Source organism: Rhinolophus ferrumequinum, chromosome 6 (assembly GCF_004115265.2).
Source record: "Rhinolophus ferrumequinum isolate MPI-CBG mRhiFer1 chromosome 6, mRhiFer1_v1.p, whole genome shotgun sequence".
NCBI lineage: Eukaryota > Metazoa > Chordata > Mammalia > Chiroptera > Rhinolophidae > Rhinolophus > Rhinolophus ferrumequinum.
Genome location: NC_046289.1, coordinates 1,870,993 through 1,895,391, shown reverse-complemented (window position 1 = coordinate 1,895,391; position 24,399 = coordinate 1,870,993). Strand labels below are relative to the sequence as shown.

Here is a 24,399-nt window from a genome sequence, read left to right as displayed (position 1 = left end):
GCACCCTAGCAGGGCATTTTTGTGAGGAGGGAGGAGATTGGCTTCAGGAGGTCAGCTAGACTCACCTGTTCAGCAGGTGGCAGAACATGGAGACACCAAAGACACAGCAGCCCTAGTTAAACCTTCCAGCCCTCCCCAGCACCCACAGCAAGTGAAGGGATCCAAGAAGCCCGAGTTTGCCCCTCCCAGCAAGGTGGACTTCCTGCCCACGTGCCAGCCCACTTCACCTGTGCTGTAGTGGGCCCAACACTAGGCCTCGCCCTGCCATGTGGGGGGCACATGGCTCCCAGAGCCCTCTCAGAAGCCCCTCTGCCCCCAGCTGGTCCCAGAACCCCCTCTGCTGGGCTCAGGGCCCAATGATGGGAGAGGGCAGGGTGGGTCAGAGGGGACCTTCCCCCTCGAACCCCATAGTGGCTTCTCTAATGGAAAGGACAGAGACCAATAGGATGGCCAAGGGAGAGACAGAAATGGGGCAGGGATGGGGCAACGGGGTCACAGCCCTCCTTAGGGTCTCTGGGGGTTGAGGCTCCACCCACCATGTTCTGGGAGCTGAGGCCTAGGCTTCTCCAAATTTGAGATGAGGAGACCCCAGGATGAGAGTCTTGGGCTTGGGAGCCCCAGTGCACCCTGCACAGCACAAAATAGGCTGGCCCCACCAAGTTGTGGTCAGGCAATCTGGCCAGCCCCTGGAGAGCCCTGGGCCCCCACCCCGGGCTCCTTACATCCCCCTCCCCAGGCCAGGGTTGGGCCCAGGCAGGCATGGGGCTCACTCACTGGCCTGAGTGCATCCAGTTGTAAGGCCCGGAGCGGTGAGACTGGGAGAGCTGGTAGGACCTGCGACGCCTGGGCAGTCTGCACCAGGCCTGGGGGGCCGGTGGCAGGTGATTGGGAGTTTCCCCTCACAGGTGCCAGGGCTAGTAAGGACTAGGGCAGATGGGGACAATCCTGGGACAGCCTGGCACCAGGCCCCTCCCTCCAGCCTCCCAGCAACATCACCAGGGCCACAGTGGCTTCATTCTAGGGGACTGTCATGCGGGGTCACTGGTCTCACTCCCCGCATAAGAACACAGGACATGGTCAGGCCAAAAATGAACACCCCCGGAGCCATAGATAGGGGAGTCATACTGCTATAGTCTCGCTGGCGGCTGGGTTGGAGACACAGGAAGCAGGAACCACACAATCTGCAACCTGCCGTCCGCTTCTCTGCCAACCAACCAACCCCACTTGCTAGCTGCAATCCACCCTGCTAACTGCAATCTATGCTTGCTAGCTCAGCCACCATCCGCTGCTACCATAGCCACCGCAGTTACATTAGTAGCCAATGGCTCACTGGTTATAGCTGACGGCCAACTAGCCACAGCTGATGGCCATCCGATCGCAGTTGATGGCCATTTACTACCTGAGCCAGCACCTTTCCACGTGAATCTGAGAGCCTGGAAACTGCACTCCTGGCTCTGTCCCCACACTCTAACCCTCCAGGGTCTCGCCTCACAATCTACGCGACAAACATCTTCCGCGAGGGGCCCTGTGCAAGGAGCCTGGAGGTGAATGCAATATCCTGGACACAGCCAGGGTCTCTGGGCACAGCCAGACTTTCTGGGGACAGCCAGGGTTTCTTAGGGTACCACCAGTCCTTCTGGGCATAGCCAGACTTCCTGGGCACAGCCAGGTCTCCCAGGGCACCGCCAGTCCTTCTGGGCACAGCCAGGGTTCTCAGGGTACCGTGCTGGAACAATAGTGGCTCACAGCCAGGGTGTTTACATATTCAAGATGGTGGCCGGTCGAGACACAGGAAGCAAACATCCACTGGTTCCACTGCATGGTGGTACGTTCCCAAGCAAACAGGCGGTCCATCAAATCAGGGATGGAAGGCAATTCCCCACAGTCCACAGTCATTCGCCAGGGCTGTGCACCGGCCCCACAACGTGTGCCCTCTCCGTAGGGCGAGGGCTCCAAGTCCTCCCCATCCTGGGGGTGAGGGACAACCTTGACCTCACCTGCATCTCCCGCCGAGGACTCAGCAAACGTTTCCTCCTGGGACTACAAGTCCTGCATCCGGGCTGCCTCAGCAAGCACTTCCCAGCCCACAGGGCCGCAACGACCTTCGCTTTCTCTGGCCTCTGCTGGTCAGAGAACCGTCCACGTCTTCCCACCCCTCCACGGGGTCCAGCTGTCAGGCAGCTGCTCCTCCTGGTCTTCCTGAGACTGAGTGTTCATACGCACAAACTGCTCCACCGCCTTTCGGGGAGCTTTGGCCGACACCGTACCCTGCTTGCTGCGCCATTTGTCATGCAGGGTCTCAGTCACCGCTCCCCGCACAAGAGTGCAGGATATGGTGAGGCCAAAAAGGAACATCCACGGAGCCATAGATAGGGGAGTTATACCACTATAGTCTCGCTGGCGGCTGGGTTGGAGACACAGGAAGCAGGAGCCACTTGATGCACAACCCACAGTCCACTTCTCTCTGCCAACCAACCTCACTTGCTAACCGTAATCCGCTCTTGCCAGCCCAGCCACCATCTTCTTGCCAGCCCCCATTTTCTGCTAGCGTAGCCACAGCAGTTATATTAGTGGCCAATGGCTCACTGGTTACAGCTGACGGCCAACTAGCCACAGCTGATGGCCATCCAATCACAATTGATGGCCATTTACTACCCAAGCCAGCACCTTTCCACGTGAGGCCGTTAGGCCGAGAGCCTGGAAACTGCACTCCTGGTTCTGTCCCCACAGACCCTGTACTGACAAGCTGTCTGCTGAAGCACAGACCTTCCCCTCCTGATTCAGGCTCTTGGATAGCGTTTCTCTGCCCTGCCGTCTGCTCCTGCATCTTCTTGACTCTGTGAACCCCAGGTCCTTCCAGCGAGGGCCCTTGCCTTCCAGCAAGTGCTGGGTGCTCTGAATTGGGGCCCAGCTGTGCCTGCCTAAGAAGCTCCCAGGGATGGCGGCACCTGGGGTTCTTGAATCACACTTGGGTGGTGAAGCTCCACCCCGACAAGGCCCTGCAACCCAGCCGTGGCCTGGGAGGTCTAATCGTAGAACAAATGTCTCAGATGAACCAAAGGGTGACTGGAAAAGCAGAATCCACTCCCCTTCTCAGGTAGCGAGTACTTCACATGAGGCTTCTCTTTCTCTCTGTGTCTGTATGCCTCCAAATGCATTTGTAAAATGAAATGATATCCAGAGTGGACATTATTTGTCGTTTGGTGACAGGTTGTTTCCCCTTGGTTTCTGCCAGCATTGGGAGTGGTCTTAAGCTCTCGGAGCCTCAAAATTGCCTGGAGAGCCTGGCAGAACCCAGGGGACCCAGGCCCCATCTTTCATTCGTTCTCTGGATTCCTTGATGCACCCCGAGTTGGAGAAGCACCACCTATAGCATAGTTTTAAACCCTCTCACTACACTTGGTAGTTTGACTTTTCAACATTTAATGAATTCTACATCTAAGTGGTTTCCAGTTTTTTGCTTTTTTAACAGTTTAAAATAACCACTTTGTTTTTTACCTGTAGCCATTGGGCACTCCTGTTACTAATTACCTCTATCGCCAAATTCCTGATTGGAATTACTGTGCTCCCCATAGATTGTCAAGGGCCCAGAAAGATGGTTCCATCGTGTCGAGGCAGCTGGTCGCTTCTATGACTGATGGAATCCTATTCGCTGAGATGAAGTCAAACATTCTTTCTGGTTTTTTTTTATTCATTGTCAGTCCACAAGAGGGAACACATGCGTGTGCCGTTGATGTGAAGAGAAACTCTAAGTGAGAACTCACTGGGAGACCAGAGATCAGGGAGGGCCTGGTTTCCAGTAAGTTGATCCAGAAACCGAGCTGAGTGACTCTTAGGGTTGAGCTGGACCAGCTGTTCCCGGGGAGGGAAGGCAGAGTTGATGGGAGTTTGAGAAAGAGGAGATGCCCAGGTGGTGGGGTCTTTGTTGTTTATTTATTTCCCTGTTGTCTCCCCAGCACTTAGCAATTCTTGCTGTCATGGTGTCACTTGCCCTCATTGTGCCACAGAAAACTCAGGGTCTAGAGCCCGACGGCGTGGCCCATGTTTCCGGTCCCTGACAGCATCAGAATGGGCAATTTCTAAGCAGAGCTATTCCAGAAGAAAGTTTTAAATTTTAAATGGAAGCATAACATACACGTAGAAATATATGCAAATCATAAATGTACAGCTATAAATGTTTGCACAAAGTGAGTTCTCTCATAAGCAGTACCCCATAAGCCCCCTTCACACACCCCTTTCCCTCTTCTGCTCCTTGCAGTTAATTACCTGGGCCCTGGTCTGTCCCACCCCAGATTTCAGCAGCTTGTGAGAACTTAGCCAGAGAACAGCAAACTGTGAGGAGGACACAGGAGAAGGAGCAGAGCAGGTGAGACGTCTGTGGTCGGGCCAGCCTTCCCACCAAAAGCATATGTCAGTGGATTAAATGGGGGTTTTCAGTCAACATTTTTTTAAAGATTAAATTAATGACCTAGATGAAATGAACCAATTCCTTGAAAAACACAATCTGTCAAAACTCACCCAAGAAGTAGGCTATTTGAATAGGCCTACGTTTTTCAAAAGAAATCAAATAACTAGCTTTCATAAACAGAAAGCACCAGTTCCAGATGAGTTCACTGATGAATTCTACCAAACATTTAAAAAAAAAACTATGGCAATTCTCTACAATCCCTTCCAGAAGATGGAAGCAGAAGGAATACCTCCTAACCCATTCTAGGATGCCAGCATTACTGTGATACCAAAAGCAGACAAAGGCATTACACGGAAAAAAGACTACAGACTGATATCTCTCATTGACCAGAGTTGCGAAAATCCTCAACAAAATATGGGCAAGCCAAATCCAACAATGTATAAAAAGAATTATATACCACAACCAAGTGGGATCTAACCCAAATGTGCAAAGCTGGTTCAACATTTGAAAATCAGTGAATGTAGCTTTTTCACAACAGGTTTCCTGCCAGAACACAGGTGTCGTGAAAACCATCACCAAATCTAAGCCAAAATGGGGAAGGAAAGACTCACATCAACATCGTCGTCACTGGACACGTACATTTGAGCAAGTCTACTGCTACCAGCCGTCTGATCTACATGCAGTGGGATTGACAGAAGAACCATCGAAAACTTTGAGAAGGAGGCTGCTGAGATGGGAAAGGGGTCCTTCAAGTGTGCCTGGGTCTTGGATAAACTGAAAGCTGACCATGAGCGTGATGTCACCATTGATGTCTCCCTGTGGAAATTCGAGACCAGCGAGTATTATGTGACCATCACCGAAGCCCCAGGACACAGAGACTCTATCAACAACATGATTTCAGGCACATCGCAGGCTGCCTGTGCTGTCCCGACTGTCGCTGCTGGTGTTGGTGAATGTGAAGCACGTACCTCCAAGAACGGGCAGACCCGTGAGCACACCCTTCTGGCTTACACGCTGGGTGTGAAACAACTAATTGTGGGTGTTAACAAAATGGATTCCACTGAGCCACCTTACAGCCAGAAGAGATACGAGGACATTCTTAAGGAAGTCAGCACCTACATTAAGAAAATTGTCTACAACCCTGACACAGCAGCATTTGTGCCAGTTTCTGGTTGGAATGGTGACAACATGCTGGAGCCAAGTGCTAATATGCTTTGGTTCAAGGGATGGAAAGTCACCTGTAAAGATGGCAGTGCCAGGGGAAGCTCTGGATTGCATCCTGCCACCAACTCGTCCAACTGACAAGGATGTCAGTTGTGTCTGCCCCTCCAGGACGTCTACAAAATTGGTGGAACTGGCACTGTCCCTGTGGTCCATGTGGAGACTGGTGTTCTCAATCCCAGCGTGGTGGTCACCTTTGCTCCAGTCAGTGTTACTACTGAAGCCAAGTCTGGTGAAATGCACCATGACGCTTTGAGTGAAGTTCTTCCTGGGGACAATGTGGGCTTCAATGCCAAGAACGTGTCTGTCAAAGATGTTCGTTGTGGCGATGTGGCTGGTGACAGGAAACATGACCCACCAATGGAGGCAGCTGGCTTCGGGGCTCAGGTGCTTACCCTGCACCATCCAGGCCAAATCAGTGCCGATACGCACCTGTGTTGGGTTGTCACACAGCTCACGTTGCCAGCAAATTTGCTGGCCTGAAGGAGACGAATCATCATTCAGGGAAAAAGCCGGAAGACGGCCTGAAGGGTTTCAAAGCTGGTGATGCCGCCATCATTGACACAGTTGCTGGCAAGCCCTGTGTGACGAGAGCTTCTCTGACTGCCCTCCTCTGGGCTGTCTTGCTGATGGTGACACGAGACAGACAGTTGCTGCGGGTGTCATCAAAGCAGTGGACGAGGAGGCAGCTGGAGCTGCAAGGTCACAACCCGTGGGACGCACAACGCCAAGAGGAACCCTAATGTCAACTAGGTATCTGGGTGACGGTGACGTGTCAGTGTGGGTTCGTCCATTGTAACTCTGGTGGCGATGTTGACCGTGGGGGCACTGGCTGTGTGGGGGCCGGGGGTACATGGGAAATCTCTGTACCTTCTGCTCCATTTGGCTGTGAACCTCAAGCTGCTCTAAAAATATAAACTTTATTAGTTGTGTGTTTTTTAAAGATTGGAGATCTGCTGCAATAATAAGTAGTCACCAGGCCAGCACTAAAGGGAGACAGGGCTAGGGCACAGGAGAGTAGACGGGACCCAGGCAAATGAGAATGTTATTCTGATGGCCTCTTGTGGCAGGGGAAGCAGGAAACCCGTGCCCGCCCAAGAGGGGTGTGCAAGGGGAACCCCTCCACACTGTACTGGACTGACAAAGGGCCTCCCCCTCAGGGCAGGCGTTACCCAGATAAGCCAGCACTTGGCGGGCTTTCAGCCCACACCCGCATTCAGTGGATTATTTGATCAAAAGGACTCCAGTTAGGGCCTGAAGACGCACCTGCAGATCCCCTTTGGGGAAGGTACTGGCACCATCGGCCTCCACACACGGCTGCCAATTCTTCTCAAGGTCAATGAGAGCCACACAAAGGTCACCAAGCCCCATGGACAGAAGCCAGGGCAGAGGACTCACAGGCAGCAGGGCAAACGTGCCAGGCTTCAGATTGGGGGACACAGTCTGTTCTCCGTGTGTTTAAAGAAATACAAGAATTCTTGAAAGTATCTGCAGTGAACAGGGAACTACAAAAAGTCACTGCCTTTACCCAACAGTTCCACTTATAGTGTCAGTAATTTGTCTCCACTGTTTCGGTTTTTTTTGGGGGGCAGGGGAATATTGGGGAACAGTGTTTTTCCAGGACCCATCAGTTGTTGTCCTTCAATCTAGTTGTGGAGGGCACAGCTCAGCCCCAAGTCCAGTCGCTGTTCTCAATCTTTAGTTACAGGGGCGCAGCTCACTGGCCCATGTGGGAATGGAACCGGCAACCTTGTCGTTAAGAGCTCGTGCTCTAACCAACTGAGCCATCCGGGCACCTCTGTCTCCACTGTTTTTGAACTTGATATATACAGAACTGTATCATGTGTCCTATTTGTGTCTGCTGTTTATTCAACATTTTGCTTGTGGGACTCGTCCGTATTGTTGGGGGTGAATTGCCATTTCATTCTCACCGTCATGCACTTGCCACGATTCCCTCACTGGGTCTGGACGTTTGCATGTTCTGGTCTTTAAGAGCCAGTGCTGGGAACATTCTGCTACAAGTGTCCTAGTGAACAGAGAGCATGTCACCTCTGGTCAGGCGCAGGGCCGACATCTGTGTCCTCACATGGAAGAAGGGGGAGGGAGTTCTCTGGGGTCCCTTATAGAGGGGCACCAATCCATTCATGAGGACTCTGCATTCAGTGCACACAGACTGCCATGGAAAAACAGCTTGTTTTACCCACAGATCCCAGGAGAAGGAGCCACACAGGGTGGGGGCACATGGGGCAGCAGCAGGGTGGGTCGGGAGGCAGAGGGAGTGAGGGAGTGCCCTGATTGTGGTTTCCACCAGAAGGAAGGGGCAAGGCAGGGTCAGCAGGTTTAGAATGGGCTGGTTTGAATCACTGGGGTGGGTTTTGGGGCCTAAGGACTGTCCCCAGTGTCTGGTACCTGGCTGTGGGGTGACTAGGGAAGGGAAATAGTGGCCAAGAGAGTAACAGGTGATAAAGGAGCTGGTGGCGGTGGGGGGCTCTGGATTGGTTGGTTTGTGTCTGAAAAATGTGCAGCCAAGGAAGTCCTTGCCTTTCTCTGGGAACTGGCTGACCCCGGGAGAAGCAGTCCCTCCAAAGTCAGCAAGGACCCAAGGTCAAAGCATCAAATGCAGCATCTAGGAAACCTGGTTATTACATCTGCTCAGGCCTCTGTGTTGGATTCTCAGCTCATAGTTTCTAAGACAAAGCACGCGGCTCCAGTGTGAACTACAAGGCGACACACAGCCTTCTGAGCTACAGAGGAGACTTCCACTCTGTCCCGAGCTTTGGGCAAGGCAAACCTCTTCCATGCCACCGTGATGGACACCCCTCAGCCACCGTTTCACTGAGTCTCATCCTTCGCCATCGTGGGGTCTCAGGGCTGACGCTGTCCAGGTCAAAGCCTGTCCCCATCTCCGCAAGGCCATTAAAATGGAAGGTCTTGGCTCCTGGGCGAGCGAACATTCCCAGGGCAACTGTGGTGTCAGTGTCAGCTTAACAACTGGTTGTCAGCTCCGGTTTCATGGTTGGTGTAATGTGGGGTCTCTGCTCCCGCTCCTCCCACACATACACACACAAGAACGCAGGACATGGGGAGGCCAAAAAGGAGCAACAACAGAGTCATAGATAGGGGAGTCATAGCACTATATTCTTGATGGCGGCTGGTCGAGACACAAAAGCAGACATCCGCCAGTACCCCAACGAGGGGTCTTCCTGCACCCCAGTCTCGCTGGCGCCGGGCGAGAGAGACACAGGAAGTAGGATCCACACAATCCGCAATCCACTGTCCGCTTGCCAACCCTACTTGCTAGTCGCAATCCGCCGTCTGCTTCTCTGCCAACCAACCAAGGCCCTAGTGTAGCCACGGCAGTTATATCAGTGGCTAATGGCCAACTAGTCACAGCTGATGGCCAACTACCACCCAAGCCAGCACCTTTCCACGTGAGGCCGAGAGCCTGGAAGCTGCTCTCCGGACTCTGTCCCCACAGTTGGTTAGTGGAGTTTTCCCTTTGTTAGGATCCCAACGAAGAATTAAAAGACTTTTGTTGTATTTCATCCCAAATGTCTAAGTGTTCTAACCCTAGGAGAATTCTTGGCACTCAAATCCACATACATTCTGGAGAGTCAAGTAGCATCTGTTTTGCAATGGTGGCCTGAACACTCTGTCCAGGACAGAGGCCCTTTGGCAGGGCCTTCTGAGTGGGGAGGGGGTCCCCATCCTGTGCAGTCTGTCGGGAACCAGCCAGCCGCCTGGACTTTCTCTCTGCGTGTGCCTGCAGCTCCAGTGTTCACTTCGCACCGCCCGGGGGTCTGAGGAACGTCAGGAATGCAGCCCCAGCCTTCTCCATCAAGTCCTCCGCACTAAGCTGCCACGTGTCTTGTTTCTTTAGGCTTAGTCACTGCGTGTCTAGGGCCAACGTCCACGAGTGCGGTTATAACTGTTGGCTGAGGTCTTTGCAGGTCCCTGTCGCCTGAAGTGTCAGCTGGGTCCTGCCCCTGGTTCCTCTGTCCTTTTGAGCTTGTACTTTCGTGTGCAGCTCGTTGTCTTGCAAAAATGATCTGAAGGAGTAATTTGACCCCTAGAAGGAAAGCACCTTTCTCTCCAGAGGTCAGTGTTTGCCTCTGCCCAGCGTCAGTTCAAACCCTTTTAAATAAAATGCACGGCTTGAGTTTTTTTCTTTTGTTTTCTTTTTGGGGTTCTTATGTAATGTGATTAGGATTGAAAATCCACTGAGGGACAAATCCACTGAGGATGGTTCACACTCATCCCTGGGGTGTTTGTTCCCCACATTCACACACACTGGGTGGGCCCTGCATTTGAATTTCTGGCCCTCTTGCCCTGAGAAGCCACAAAAATCAAAGTTGAAATTACCCTGCTGGGAAAAATTTCAGAGCAGAAACCTTTTCTTGCCTCTTACCTCCCCAGGTTCCCACAGTCCCTTTGGTGTTGGCAATTCCATCTTATCTCAGAAGCTACTCAATATTTTTAAGATTTTACAAAATATTTTATGTAGCACTTTTTGTTGTTTTCATACGGAAGGCTGGTCCAAGGTTAGTCCATGGTGATTGGATATGCAAGCATGCTGCCTGTCTGTTCTGCCCTACTTCCTGGTGTGGAATTCACAGTCTTTATGTGCTGCCTGAAATGCTATCATGTTTGCCCGAAAATAAGACCTAACCGGAAAACAAGCCCTGGCATGACTTTTCAGGATGACATCCCCTGAACATAAGCCCTAATGCATCTTTTGGAGCAAAAATTAATATAAGACCTGGTCTAATTTTCGGGGAAACACGGTAAATGGAACGAAGTGGCGCTCCACACAGTAACTCAGAGGGTGTTTTAACTAAACAGTAATGACTGGCTGTAGAAAGTTGTGTTGGTTGGTACCTGTGAGAGCTGTGCCCAGGCCAGGGCTCAGCCCCACCTCGAGAAGGGCCCATCCTTGCTGGGAGAAAAAAAATGAATGCTCACTATTCGCCACCCTATTTACCCCGAGACAGGGTTCCCAGTATCCCAGTGGGGAGAATCCCCACGAAATCTCCTAAGAACTCGCTGCAGTCCCCAGATCAGGGCCTCTGGGTTCCCCTCCCCCTGTGGATGGGGTCTGGCCCAGAGCTTCTCAAACTACCTGCCAGGAAACTCCTTTTTTCCTAATCTTGCAAACTGATATTTTTGTAAAAGTGCAATAGAGGTGAATTACTAGAAAAATCAAATAAAAAACAAATAAAATACAATGTTTTATTAGATTCAACAGATATAAGGTTACATTTCAATCTTATAATTAGAACAAACATTGTTTGAGAAACATAAAAGAATTTCAAAAGCTGTACCTGTTGTGCTTTGAAAGCAGGCATGTGATTCCTCTGGAGAATAACTGTTAACACTAACGGTTGTGAGGCAACAGTTACAGGTGAAATTGTGACTCCATGTAAAACAGCTAGACACACACTTTGGACAAACACCGCGTATGTCAACATTTAAAGCTTTAGTATGACAAATGAGCTTGCTCTGGCTGGTTAATTTGTCTAATCTAGGTTGGATTGAGGCAATAAAGGAGATGATTGGGGCCAAAATGATTGAGGACAATGAATTAAGAAGAGGTTGGGGTCTGGGGGGAACGCCTGGAGGGACAGTGAGGGTGTGGGGACCCCTACCCTACAGAGACCCAGCAGGACCATGCCCCACCCCCTCATTCAGGAGCATGTCCTTTCTTTGCCACAGGATCCCCTCACTTCCTCCCATGTTCTTTTGCCACTTTGGGAATTTGGTGATTTTTCCTGGATCAAGTCCTGTTATTCAGAGGGACAGGGTTCCCAGGATACAGGGCAGCTCCCAGCACAGGCTGGGGGTGTCAGTCAGGAAGACAGGATAGAGGTCAAGGGTGGCCACCCAGAGTCCAGGGTCTCAGGACGCTGTCCCCCACAGCCAGCGCCTGGTTTTTGTTCCTTTTTCAGTTTTGAGGGGATCCCTGCTATATCACACACATGAATGTGATGCCCGGCCCATAAGCACCTCTGCGTGTGTGAGCATTTTCCCTGGACAAAGTGGGGCAGCTTACACAGATAAACATTGGTTTTAAGTTTCCTGATTTAGTTTAGAAGAACGTTGGAATGCCTAAGGCAGCGTGTAAACTCCAAGGTTTCGTGTAAACTCCAAGCAGCGTTCGTAATGCTGCAAGAGTTTGCGGAGTGTTTAGGGGCAGTGGAGCGGCCCCAGAGCCCGAGCCTCCTTGGTCATTACCTCAGGGTCTCACAAGGCCCTCCTCTGTCCTAATTTCACTCCACCCTGTTATCCTTGGCTCAGGCGGGGCCCGGAGTCCCTGGGACCCGAGCTCTGAATTTTCTGGAGCCTGGACTGCGGCCAGCCTTGGGCGGGCACTGTCGGAGGGCTTCCCCGGGAGCTCAGTCAAAGGGGGAGGGGCTGCATCCCGAAGCCTGGGCTTTGGCGCCCTCTGGTGGGCTTTAGGGCACCCTACAGACCACCTGGAGCCTCACACCTTGTCCGGAGCTGGACATTCAGCAGCAGCAGCAGCAGCAGCTTCTCTTGACCTTAAACTCCACCTCCAGGTCGTTAAAGCTGCATGGCTCCTACTGCCTGTTTGGCAGCAGGGAGTGAGCTTCTGTGCTCCTGTGAGTCCCGGGTCTGTGCTGTGAGCCCGGGAATGTGCACCTGTGAGCCAGGGTCTGCGCACCTGTGAGCTCCTGGTCTGTGCATCTGTTAGCCCCGGGTCTGTGTACCTGTGAGCCCCGGGTCTGTGCACCTGTGAGCCCCGGGTCTGTGTACCGGTGAGCCCTGGGTCTGGGTACCTGTGAGCCCCGGGTCTGTGCACCTGTGAGCTCCTGGTCTGTGCACCTGTGAACCCGGGTCTGTGCACCTGTGAGCCAGGGTCTGTGCACCTGTGAGCTGGGTTTGTGTAGTTGGGAGCCCCGGGTCTGTGTACCTGTGAGCCCTGGGTCTGTGCACTTGTGAGCCCCGGGTCTGTGTACCTGTGAGCCCCGGGTCTGTGTACCTGTGAGCTTCTTGGTGAGTCCAGGTCTGTGCACCTGTGAGCCCCGTGTCTGTGCACCTGTGAGCCCCGGGTCTGTGCACCTGTGAGCCCCGGGTCTGTGTACCTGTGAGCCCTGGGTCTGTGTACCTGTGAGCTTCTGGGTGAGCCCGGGTCTGTGCACCTGTGAGCCCCGGGTCTGTGTACCTGTGAGCCTGGGTGAGCCCAGGTCTGTGCACCTGTGAGCCCCGGGTCTGTGCACCTGTGAGCCCCGGGTCTGTGTACCTGTGAGCCCTGGGTCTGTGTACCTGTGAGCCTGGGTGAGCCCAGGTCTGTGCACCATGAGTGTACCTGAATGATGTCTAGGGCAGTGGCTGCCAGGGCAGCTGGGACACTAGAAGGTTCCCCAAGTCCCCACCTGCCTCCCCTCCCGGGGACCCCTAGGCAGCCTCTCAGGGAGCCCTGGGAACTGTGGGAAGGGGTCAGGACAGTGGCACTCTAGGGGCCCTGCCCTGGAGCCTGGCAGCAGGGGGTGGGGAAACCAGCTTCCTTTATGGCCCCTGCCCCGCCACAGGCGACAGGCCTGCACTGGCCTGCGGGGACCCTGGGCAAGTCCTTACTCCTCTCTGGCCTGTTCTCCTATCTGGGAACGAGTGGCACTGAGCTGTGTGACTCCCACCCAGGGTGCCCAGTCCATGGCAGTGACTGACCCACCATACCTGGGGATCTGCGCCATCTGTGAAGCCCCGCCCCCACCATGAAGCACTGCCCTGGCAGTGCCCCACCTCCGCAGCTCGCCTCTCCCCCTTCTTTATGCATCCCCCCCCCATGCTGCCTCGTACCTCAGAAAACCAAGGAACCTGTCACTGAAGGAGGTCAGCCAGTCATTCAGTCTCTCTGCCCTTGTTCTCACTGAGCAGGCAGAGCTCCGTGACGGGCTCCTTAGGTCAGCTACGCCAGGGCCCTGCAGGGAGCGGCTAGGGGGTCAGCTCGGGGCCTGCTCAGTCCGCCTCACCCACCCCCAGGCCCTCACCCCGGTCCACCACACAGGCCCCGGGCCGGCACTGCTGGGAAGAGTGGGGTGCTCCCATCGTGTTGTTGCCTGAGCTTCCCAAGACTGTCCTGCCTGGGACCCTGTCTGCTCCCCATCTTTTGACGTCCCCACACCCCAACTCAGCGTTGGTGAGAAGGCAAGCCCTAGGCTCCCGGGTGTACAGCACATAACAGCTTTCCCAGTTGTGACTGCAGAAGCACAGGCCCTCGGGGAGGCCATGGAGGGGGATCTCCTGGAAGCACGTCTTGTAGACACCACAGAGGTGGGACCCCAACCGGCCTGCCCTCTGGAACCCCAGGCCCTGTTCCACGGCCTTGTCCAGCTATGGGCCCAGCTTGTCCCCAGGGCCCAGGGGGGCATGCGGGCCTCAGCATCATTCCTCAGGGCCTCTCCAGCTGACAGCCCCAGGCGGCAACTCCACCATCCTGGAGGGCGCCGGCCTCTATACCCTGGGAGTTGTCCTACATCCACTCTGTGGCAGCCACCACTGACTGGAGCTTCAGCTCCAGCTCCCGGCTGTGCCCAGTGTCCCCCAGGGCCTGCTGGATGAACTGCTACATGCTCTGGGGGCCACAGTCTTGCCCTGCCTGTGCCAATGACGAGGTGCCCAGACAGGCTTCCTGGACCAACTGTAGGAAGCCTGGAAGAAAGGAGCCCAGAATGGATGACTCAGAGGGGCCTTGGAAAAACGGGGAGCCGAAGAGGTGGGAGGGGTGCCTCCCATGGGGATTCCTCAGTGTAATTCTACTCACACAGAGCATGGGTGGGCCCAGCTGTACTGAGCTCGTCCATCGGGGGACCAGTGAGAAAACAAGGCGGCCAGTTTGAAGAGGCTTTGGGAATGGGGGTGGTCTATGTGGCCAGTGAGGGTCGGCAGGCCACAGGCTGCGTACTCTGGTTGCAGTAGGCTGGTGGGCTTTGCATGGTGTCACCTTCAGAGCAGAAAATCCTAACCCCCGCTGAGCCTCTGAGCTCCTGAGGCCACAAGATTGACACCTTCATCAGCTATGGGGTGTATGTACCCCAACATCCTGAGATAACAAAGGCACGTTCCCACCAGAGGCACAAGGAGAAGTTCCTGAGAATTGGGAGAGAATGTTCTAGCACAGTGGTTCTCAGTGTGAACGCACATCAGGACCACCAGGAGGGCTTGTTCAAGCCCAGGTTAGAATTTGCATTTCTGACAGGTTCCCAGGTGGCTGTCAGTGCTAGTCCCAGTGCTCCACCTTGGTCCCAAAGGACAGCCCACATTCCACCTCTTTCCACATTTGGGACCAACTGATAGATACATAGATAGATGGACAGATGGACGGATGGACGGATGGACGGACGGATGGAATGATAGGCAGGTAGGTAGGTAGAAGATAAATGATTGGCAGATACATGGACAGATGATAGATAGATGATAGATGAATTGATTGATAATATAGATGACAAATGACAGATACATCGATAAAAGATAGATGATAGAAAGATCTTGCCCAGAACCATCCTGGGATGGGCCTGACCCACAGGCAGGGTGAGGGTGCAAGTGAGGATTCACAGCCTGTCGTTCCCTCTCTCCGAGTGCCCAGGGCTCCCCGTTTCAGCCCCTTCTGCAGACAAAGGCCTCAGCCAGGCCTGATAGGCAGCTGGATGCAAAGCCTCCGAGATGCGGTGCTTCGGTCTTCTCTCCAGAAGTTCAAAGAGTGACCTCGTCCGCACCAATCAATCCACCTGGCCCAGCGCCTGAGATGAACCAGGGCATGGAAGGAAGTGTCCCTCTGCCTGGGCCGGTGTAATGATGAGCAGAGAAAAGAAAAGGGAGGGTGGGGACACACGCTAGAGTGGAGCCAATGAATTTATTTGGCAGTATCTAATCAATTTATTTAGCAATATGCAATAGCAAAAGACAAAGGCAATTAATAGAATGTGCTAACGTCAGAAGGTAAAGATGGTTAAGACTAAACTATATACATTGATAACAACATCATGTCAAAGGAGTGCACATACATATAAGTTTAAGAGATCCCAACACATATTTACTATTGATCAAAAATCACTTGGCTACATACACAAATAACATCAGTGAGGAGTATCCAAAAGCAGTAACATGCTTTATAGGATAGTAAGTATTACAGTACATGCCAAAAGCTCACCATACTGGGGGCGGGTGGGGGATCGGGGGGGGGAACAGCAATGAAATGTCATAAATCAAAACCTTGTCAGGTCTGTAGCTGAGAGACACTCAGGCGTCTCCCACCACTGCTCGCTAGATCCCAAGAATGCCGCTGTTGTTGTTGTTGGGAGTTAGGACGTCTTCTGATACTGCAAGCTGCAAGCTGCATACAAGTTCCCAAAGATGCTAGAATGATGACAGTTCACCAACAAAAGACGTCTCTACTGCCCATTGAGGCGAGTTCCGATCTCTTGCTCTGAAACAATCCAATCCTGAGAAGCAGTCCTGAAACAGCAAATCTTCTGAATAGCAATCTCTTGAGACAGCAATCAATCAATATCAATCCACTTGAGGTCTGCCTTATATTATCTCTTTACTTGTACCCCTGGGCCAAGTTTTGTGTTCCTGCCTCCCCTCTCAAGGAATGGCCAGTTCCTGGAGGGTCCGGCAGTCAATGATAAAAAAAAAAAGAAAATACATTACTTACCTGGCTGAAGGGCTAGTTCATCTGGACAAGCAATATCTACTGTTCTTGCTTGGGACCATCAGCCCAAGGTCTTCCAAAGCCTGGCAACGTGCCTGTCACGTCATCCTGATATAACTTAGCTACTTCTTCACTTCATCTGCTGATGTGGGCGAAACAGACAGAACAAAGAGGGAATTCTCTCCACCCCTGATCAAGAATTTCTTTAACCCTAAGCTAACCATCACCTCACAGCACAGACAGAACAACAAACATCATCTCATGTCTCCCCTGCTCGGGAGAATGAGACCAAAGGGGGAGTTTTCTCAACCCCTGATCACAGCACAGAAATCACCTCACATACAGGAACAGATAAAAGCGAATAGACAAAAGCTCACATCAACCAATGAAGGCAAATTTTCTTCAACGTCTTCCCTGTAGCCGGTGCCCCGTCAGGCCCTCGGTCCCCCCATGGACAGAGTGGTGGCCTCCTCGGTCCCCTCATCTCTGTCCCTCTGTCCTGCTGCTGCCATGCAGGGTTTCTGTGAGAATGCCACTATCTCTGTGGACTGTGCCAGGCAGGCCGAGCGAAGGAGGGAAGAATTCCGCTTCAGATCCCAAAGGAGCAGCAAGACTACCCAGCCTTAGCTGCAGAAGGCGTGCTCTGGTGACACTCAGAGCCAAAGAGGAATGGGGACGTGGGGTCCAAGGCATTTGAACACTGGACACCAATTCTTATGGGCTTTAACTTGAAAGGGCATTTTGGAACTTGAACTCTCCTTGGAAATTTCATATGGAGGGGGAGTTATATTTCAAGTTGGTGCTCAGGGTGCTTTTCCGTTGTCAAGGGCAAAGGCATGCCCTCTCCTTCCCTAGTCCTCCTTCCTGATGGCTGGAATGCACATGTGGTGACAGGAGCTGGGTAGTTACACTGGGCCATGAGACGGAAGCCCTGCGTGCAGGATGGGGGAGGAGCACGGTGGAAAGGTCTGGATCCCTGGGCACTGAGGAGCCCTGGACCATCAGCCAATCTTCCATGACAGAAGCAAACTTTATCTTGTTTCAGCCACTATTTTCTTGGGTCTCTCAGTGAAAGCAGCTGAACTTATATTATGTAATATTATACAAAGAATTGGAGAGCAGATGGAATATAGAATGGAAATTATTTTGATGAGTCAACACAGGACAGCCTGCAAGAGCATTTCACTGTTTGAGGGGGGCGGTCCCGTACCCACTTCTGGTAGATGGCTCCTTGTTGATAGTAATTAATTAGATTAGACTTGAAAATGCAGTCTCTGGCATCTGAGATGCTGCCAGGTTCACAGCTGCCCAGGCACCATTCCCCTTCCTTCTAGAGCTGTGCTGTCCAGCACAGCAGCCATGAGCCACACGTGGCTACAGAGCACTTGAAATGTCTCCATCCAGATGCCGGAGATACAAAGGGCAGCTGGTGACACCCATCCCCCCATGGCCCTGGGTTTCTATTGCAATTCTGAAATTCCCACTGACCTCATAGAAAATTTGAAGTATTTTCTCTTTAGAAAAACATTCCTTAGATCAGAAACACACCAGTTCTTCCCAGAAAACCTACTCATCTCCCCTCCAAACACACTTTGACCCAGAGCCTTAATGAAAAGAGAAGCGCCGGCCCCGCTGTCCCACTCAAGGCCAGTCAGCGAGGTTCCCTGGGCACAGACTGTGTTGGGCCATGGGGACACAAATGCGGATCAGACACAGACCCCCACGCACAGCCCCAACCCCACTCCAGGCTCCTCTTCTCTCACCCCTGTGGCCCCCAAACCCTGGGTACACCCAGCACCCAGCTCTGGTTACCTGGATTTGAACCTTGACTTCCTCACTTGCTGTGCGTCCCTGGACAAGTGACTCAACCTCTCTGAGCCTTTGCTTCATCAGTTCTGAAACAAGCTTGGCATGGTAATCCACAGTGAAGTGCTCTTGCGAGTGTGATGACTCTTGGCTGGTTCATTCTGTGTTGGTCCTATTCTTACTCCGGCATTGGCACCAAGTCTCTGATCCTCCACAGGCTCAACCTCCCACTCCAGCCCCTCACGGCCCATGGCATGATGGGTGGTTATCAACAAGCCAGTCCCCCTCAGCATGTGGGGTCGTCTGGGCTTGGGAAGGAAGCATTTCATCACTTCGCCTCAGAGTGACCCCCACAAGGGTGGCGTGCGATAAACACTGAATGAAGGAATGAATAAGTGAGCAGAGGAATGAATGAATAAAATAAAAAAAGGAATGGGACAAGGACTTACTGCTGGATGTAAAAGGTCAGGCTCGTGCCCTTGGAGGTTTCTTTCAGGTGAATAGCCTTTAGTCCTGCGGAATCTTTCCCAACCCTTTTCAAGCGCTTTCTCAGCTTCCAAGGACGTCCTGTGGGCTGTTGTCTCAGGTGGTGTTGGGTCTGACTGGGCAGAATTTCCCGGAGCTCACTGCCCGCTGCATGTCCTTCAAGCCCCGATTTCTTACCCCAGCAATTTCTCTTGTTCCGTCCAAACATCTCCCTGCCTCTGTGGCTGCAGCAGTCTGGGGCGCAGGTCCTCGTCTCTATTAAACAAACAATGGGAGGAAACTGGGTGACTGTCAGAGACACTCTGCAGGTTCAAGTAAGAGCATTAACACTTCTTAGAATTTCCCCAAATGTCACTGATCAGGGCACCCCTCCGAGCGAAGGTGGGAGTGGCAGTTTCGTAACTTAGTCCAGGAATGTTCCCCTGGCATCTTGGCTCAACCCCAAACAGAGCAAAGCCCATGCAGTTAGGTAGACGATGCAAAGCCTGTGGTCTCAGTGGGCCACCATCCGCCACTGCTGTCAAAAAGTGAGAATGAACTCTTGTTCAGGTTTTTAAAAAAATTCTGTCACTGAAGAATAGCTGTGATGTCTTTCTTCTTTACATTGTAAAATACAACAGAAAATTGACCACTTTAACCAATTGTAAGCATACAGTTCAGTGGCATTAAGTACATTCGCTCTGTCGTACAAGCCATGACCCCCTTCCATCCACAGAACCCTTTGCATCTTGCAAAACTGAAACTGTCCCTAGTAAACTAACTCCCCCTACCCCAGGCCCTGGCACCACCATCTACTTCCTGTCTCAGTGAATCTGACTCCTCTAGGGACCTCATATAAGTGGAATCACTTTGTCCTTTTGTGACTGGATTGTTTCACTCAGCTTAATGTCCCCAAGGTCCATTCATGCTATAGCAGATGTCAGAATGTCCTTTTTTTTTTTTTTTAAGATTTTTTTATTGGGGAAGGGGAACAGGACTTCACTTCCTCCAGGAGGCCAACAGTGTGTACTTCCAGGACTTTTCCAAGTCAGTTGTTGTCCTTTCAGTCTTAGTTGTGGAGGGCACAGCTCAGCTCCAGGTCCAGTTGCCATTGCTAGTTGCAGGGGGCACAGCCCACCATCCCTTGTGGGAGTCGAACCGGCAACCCTGTGGTTGAGAGGACGCGCTCCAACCAACTGAGCCATCCGGGAGCTCAGCGGCAGCTCAGCTCAAGGTGCTGTGTTCAATCTTAGTTGCAGGGGACGGAGCCCACCATCCCTTGCAGGAGTTGAGGAATCAAACCAACAATTTTGTGGTTGAGAGCCCACTGGCCCACGTGGGAATCGAACTGGCAGCCTTCAGCGTTAGGAGCACGGAGCTCTAACCGCCTGAGCCACCGGACTAGCCCCTGTCCTTCCTTTTAAGGCTGAGTGACATCCCAGTGAATGAATGGACTGCATCTTATTTATCCATCATCTCTTGACGGACACCTGGGTTGCTGCCCCCTTTCAGCTCCTGTGAATGCTACTGCTGTGAACACGGGTCTGCCCGTATCTGTCAAAGTCCCTGCTTTCAGATCTTAGCTCTGGTTTTCAGATCTTCCCACTGGCGATGGTGTCGTCACCGCTATGGTGTTGAAAGCTTCGCTCGCCGTGGAAGCTGTCACTGGTCCGTGCTGGCATCCCTACTTTACAACAGGAGAAACTGAAGTACAGCTCTGACCCCGGGCGAGCCTTCCCACGAGGCCTCGATGGGACAGCGCCACCAGTGGCACCACCGAACTCTGGAGTGGATTCTGCTACATGTGGCATGAAGCAGGGACCCAATGTCATCTTTTTCCACATGCATAACAATGTTTTCCAGCTGTAGTTATTGAATGGTGCCCTGATCTGATGGCACAACATTTAAACTTAGATCTGCCTCAACCCAGAGTGCAGTTCTTAACCACTAACCCAAAGGGCCTCTGGGACACGCTCAGGGATCTCCTACCTGGACCCCACACAGCCTGTGTGTTTCCTGTCACTGCTGTAACAAACTACCACAAACTCAGTGGCCTAAACCACACAACGTTTTAACCCGGCAGTTCTGGAGGGCAGAGGTCTGACAGTCTCTGGGCCGTGCTCCTGGTGGGGGAGAGTCCAGTTCCTGCTTTCTTACCTTCCAGAAGTGTCTGCACCCCTCGGCTCACAGCCCCTTTCCTCCAGGCTTCAGATCCAGCAACAGAGGTTCTGGCAGTGCCCTAAACACACACTACGACCCATGTGCCCCCACGTGTTGCAAAATAGGGTTTCCATCCCAGGGTAAGTGTTCTTCACAGACCTTCTTCTCCTGATTCAGAGACTTTGGGGCTGTGAGTACTAAAGCATGGTGTACCCAAAATCCAGAACCAACAAGACGCTCCCACAGCCTAGAGGGAAGCCCATACAGACGTGCTTCCCCAGCCAAGTGCCCTATGCAGGTGTTCCAGGCACCTTCCGGTGACAGGGGCTGACCTTTGGCAGGCCAGCAGGGTGGCTTGTGAATATCAGCATCCGACATGCACTTCTCTAAGAGTCTGAGAAGAGTGTTACCAAGGCTTGGAACCATGCCTGTCGCTAACACACTGAGGTGGCAGGACCCTGGAGTTGTGCCTGGGCCTGGGAGCTTGGGCGTGCAGACACCTCGATTTTGGGGTCCCCTGCCTGCAGCACAGGCAAGCAAGCAACCTCCCAAGCCATAGAGCCTCAGAGTCCCACGTCCCGGTGACAAGCATTGGCAGCCTCGACCTGGCCATAGCTGTAGGGGGGTGGGCAGGAGAGTGTGGACCGAGAACAAAAACCCACTAGCTGGTCTGGGGGCCAAGAGCAGAAGCCACCCTCCCTGCGTGTCCCTCTCACAGCGTTACATGCCCAGCTCCTGTAAGCTAAGCTGAGGCCCTTTCGGAGACATTGCTGACTCATGGCTCCCAAAGGGAAGTACGCCAGGCTGGAGGGAAGCCCGCTGTGGATTCCCCGAAAGGGTCCTATTTCCTCCAGAAAGGAAAGGGTTTCACTTTCGGTTTGCTTTCTTACTGTAATTCTGGGGCTTCTCGGAAACCAGGGGAAAGTTCTCACTTACTTTCCTTCTATCCACACACATCTCAGATAACAAACGCCCACGTCCCCACAGAGTTTCCAGCCTCTTACACAACTGCCCGGGCTCCAGGACACACTGGAGAGCTGCCCCTCTGAGTGGACGAAAGCCACGGCCTACGTCCCATCTCAGTTTGCTTTCCCAACTCCACATCTGTGCCGAGTCCCCACAGCCCGGAACGTTCTTCCTATCCCTTTCTCTACTTAAGGGTCTCCAAGGACCCACGAAAAGTCTATCCTGAGCCTTGATTCTCCCGATGCCTCTGATCGAGGCCTCCTACCTGGGCTGTCCCCTCCCCAGTCACTCGCTGGCTGTGCCTGGAGCCCTGCTGTCACAATTATTAGGGGACCTTGAAGTCTTGAGAACCTTTCCAGTCCATCCGAGCTCCCTGCCTACTGGGCGCCCTCTGCGCTGGGGACACATGGCGCCTCAGGCGTGAGCTGCAGCTACTCCTGCCCATCCTCTCCCTTACCGGCCTCCGCCTCGGCTTAACTTCACTTCCTCCAGGAGGCAACTCTGGCCCCCAAGACAAGGACAAAGCAGCCTGATGTGTGCCCCTGGAACCCGACCTTCTCTTCCTCATCTCTGTCCCACGTCTCTCTTCACAGAGGCACAGCAGCCCCAGGAGTCGGGACCCAGGTTCAGCAAGCTACATTTAAAAAAAAAATTTTTTTTATTGGGGAACAGTGTGTTTCTCCAGGGCCCATCAGCTCCAAGTCGTTGTCCTTCAATCTAGTTGTGTAGGGCGCAGCTCAGCTCCAAGTTCAGTCTCCATTTTCAATCTTAGTTACAGGGGTGCAGCCCACCATCCCAGGTGGGAATTGAACCAGGACCTTGTTGTCAAGAGCTCCTGCTCTAACCAACTGAGCCATCCGGCCACCCCACAAGCTACATTTTAAGTAAACAAAGGTTATCGTCAAGTTAGAAGGTTTTTCATCTACCTGGTGCTTTGATTTTCTTCTTAGCCAGTGAAGAGTCACATTTACGTTGGAAAAGTGACTCCTCGGGCCACTGCTCCCTATTGTGGTCAGATAAGGGAAAGGAGAGAATAACCCAAACAAGAGCAGGGAACGGAGCGGGCAGGGTGGAAAGGAAGCAGCGTGCACGCACCTCAAAGACGCTGAAGGGACAGGGAAAGGGACTGAGAGGAGGGGGAGACAGGATTCAGAAAAGGAAGGAGTACAGAGTGGGGAGCAAGTGGCAGCCACGGGAGGGTCCTCGGGTCCTGGGAGCCTCCTCTCAGCTATTGGTCACTCTCCACAGCCCGTTGGCTCTGATCTAACCCTGCTGACTTCTGAGCCTGTGGCCTCAGCTGCCCTCCTCCTGAGGCTGATTATCCTGGAGCCACACCTGAGGCAGGAGCTGCTCTGGCTTGGCTGCGCCTGAAGACCCTGTCCCACATTCACTATCAGGCTTCACTGGACAAGCCCGGAACACCTCGGGGCGTTTTCACTCCTGGCTGTAGAATCCGGATGAGAAGAAGACTTGGCTTAGGGCTGCTGCGAGGGATAACGGAGATTATCAAAGTCAAGCGAGCTCTCCAGGCCCTCGAGAACCCTGTTAGCTCGCACCGTGTTGCTCCTCAGCGATCACAGTCGCTGTCGCCATCTAGTGGCCATACGTGGAACTGTCTGTTGGCACTTGATGCTTTGCCCCACTTGGTGGTATCTTCTCCCAGATGACGCCCAGAGAGAGAACTGAGATCTTTCCCTCAGAAGAGAGGTGAGTCTCTGATCAACAGGGCAAGTTTTATGAGCAATATTTCAATAAACATTTGAAAGCTCAGAGTTCTTTCAAGCAAAATCCTCTCTAAAATACATGCGCGCACACAGAAAGGCAGAGAATGGAATGACTATCTCACTCCTTGGTACATACCAGCACTGTTAAATATCTTTGTGGTTGTCTCACATTTAACACTCACAACCACGTAGGACAATGGCTTGCACAATGTTTGCTCAAAACCACAGTGAGAAATACATTTCAGGTGTGACCCAATATATGTCCACAGATACATACGAAATAACATTTACTCCCACAATGTGCAGCCCCCTTTTGATGTCTTCCTTTCTATACTCCTTAGTTGACAGATTTAGCAAGAAAAACACAGGACTCCCAGTTAAATTTGCATTTCAGGTAAATAACAAAGACTTTTTTTAGTTATGTCTATATGTATACAATATTCAAAATATATTTATACTTAAAAAATTATTCTTGTAATTTTACTAACAATTGTCACCCCAATACATTTAAAAAAAAACTAAAAAAAAATTATTCTTTATCTGAAATTCAACTTGAGCTGGTGTCCTGTATTTTACCTGGCAACTGTAATTCTATTCCATCTTTTAAAAATGCTGGTTGCAATCCCCTGACCCAATGATACTGTCTACTAGTGAGTCATAGGCCCCAGTATGAAAACACTGCCTCAGGTGACAGGGCCAGGAGCATTTCCTTCCACAGGGAACACCAGAGTCAGTGGAGAAACTTGGATTCGAATCGGGCAGTCACCACCTGCCAAGAGCCAACCTCCTTTTAGGTTTGGATGAGAGCAGGTGCCCTGTCTGGACGCTACTGATGGGACTGAAATCAACCAATTGAGAGAAACCTCAGTGAGTCTTTAGATGAGCACTTCCTAAATGGGCAATTTTCTCAAGTTCATATTTATAGGGACAAAAAGGAAATGTGGTCAGATCCAGTCAGTCAACAGGAAAGACTTCAC

At 52.3% G+C, this 24,399-nt stretch overlaps 1 protein-coding gene and 1 long non-coding RNA gene across 2 annotated transcripts; one reads left to right on the top strand and one right to left on the bottom strand.

Moving 5' to 3' along the window:
• The first annotated feature begins 5,140 nt into the window (after positions 1-5,140).
• LOC117024240 (elongation factor 1-alpha 1-like) lies at positions 5,141-12,235 on the top strand. Its single transcript, XM_033109714.1, has 4 exons — positions 5,141-5,566; positions 5,741-5,966; positions 6,083-6,213; positions 12,086-12,235. Exons 1-4 carry the CDS (start codon positions 5,141-5,143, stop codon positions 12,233-12,235), a joined length of 933 nt encoding a protein of 310 aa, XP_032965605.1.
• A 3,475-nt stretch (positions 12,236-15,710) lies between these two features.
• On the bottom strand, positions 15,711-18,693 carry LOC117023804 (uncharacterized). The gene is made up of 4 exons (XR_004423260.1): positions 18,557-18,693; positions 18,114-18,482; positions 16,305-16,443; positions 15,711-16,102 (listed from the first exon to the last, which is right to left on the bottom strand). It is a non-coding gene; the product is annotated as an uncharacterized LOC117023804 (long non-coding RNA).
• Between the last annotated feature and the right edge of the window lie 5,706 nt (positions 18,694-24,399).

Bases quoted from the DNA above. Each gene is read 5' to 3' on its own strand.
- LOC117024240 (XM_033109714.1), top strand. From the start codon at position 5,141: ATGGGAAAGGGGTCCTTCAAGTGTGCCTGGGTCTTGGATAAACTGAAA. The intron at 5,567-5,740 runs GTGCCAGTTTCT...CTGCCCCTCCAG, and splicing joins ACCCTGACACAGCAGCATTT to GACGTCTACAAAATTGGTGG. The intron at 6,214-12,085 runs GTGACGAGAGCT...GGTGGGCTTTAG, and splicing joins CAGTTGCTGGCAAGCCCTGT to GGCACCCTACAGACCACCTG.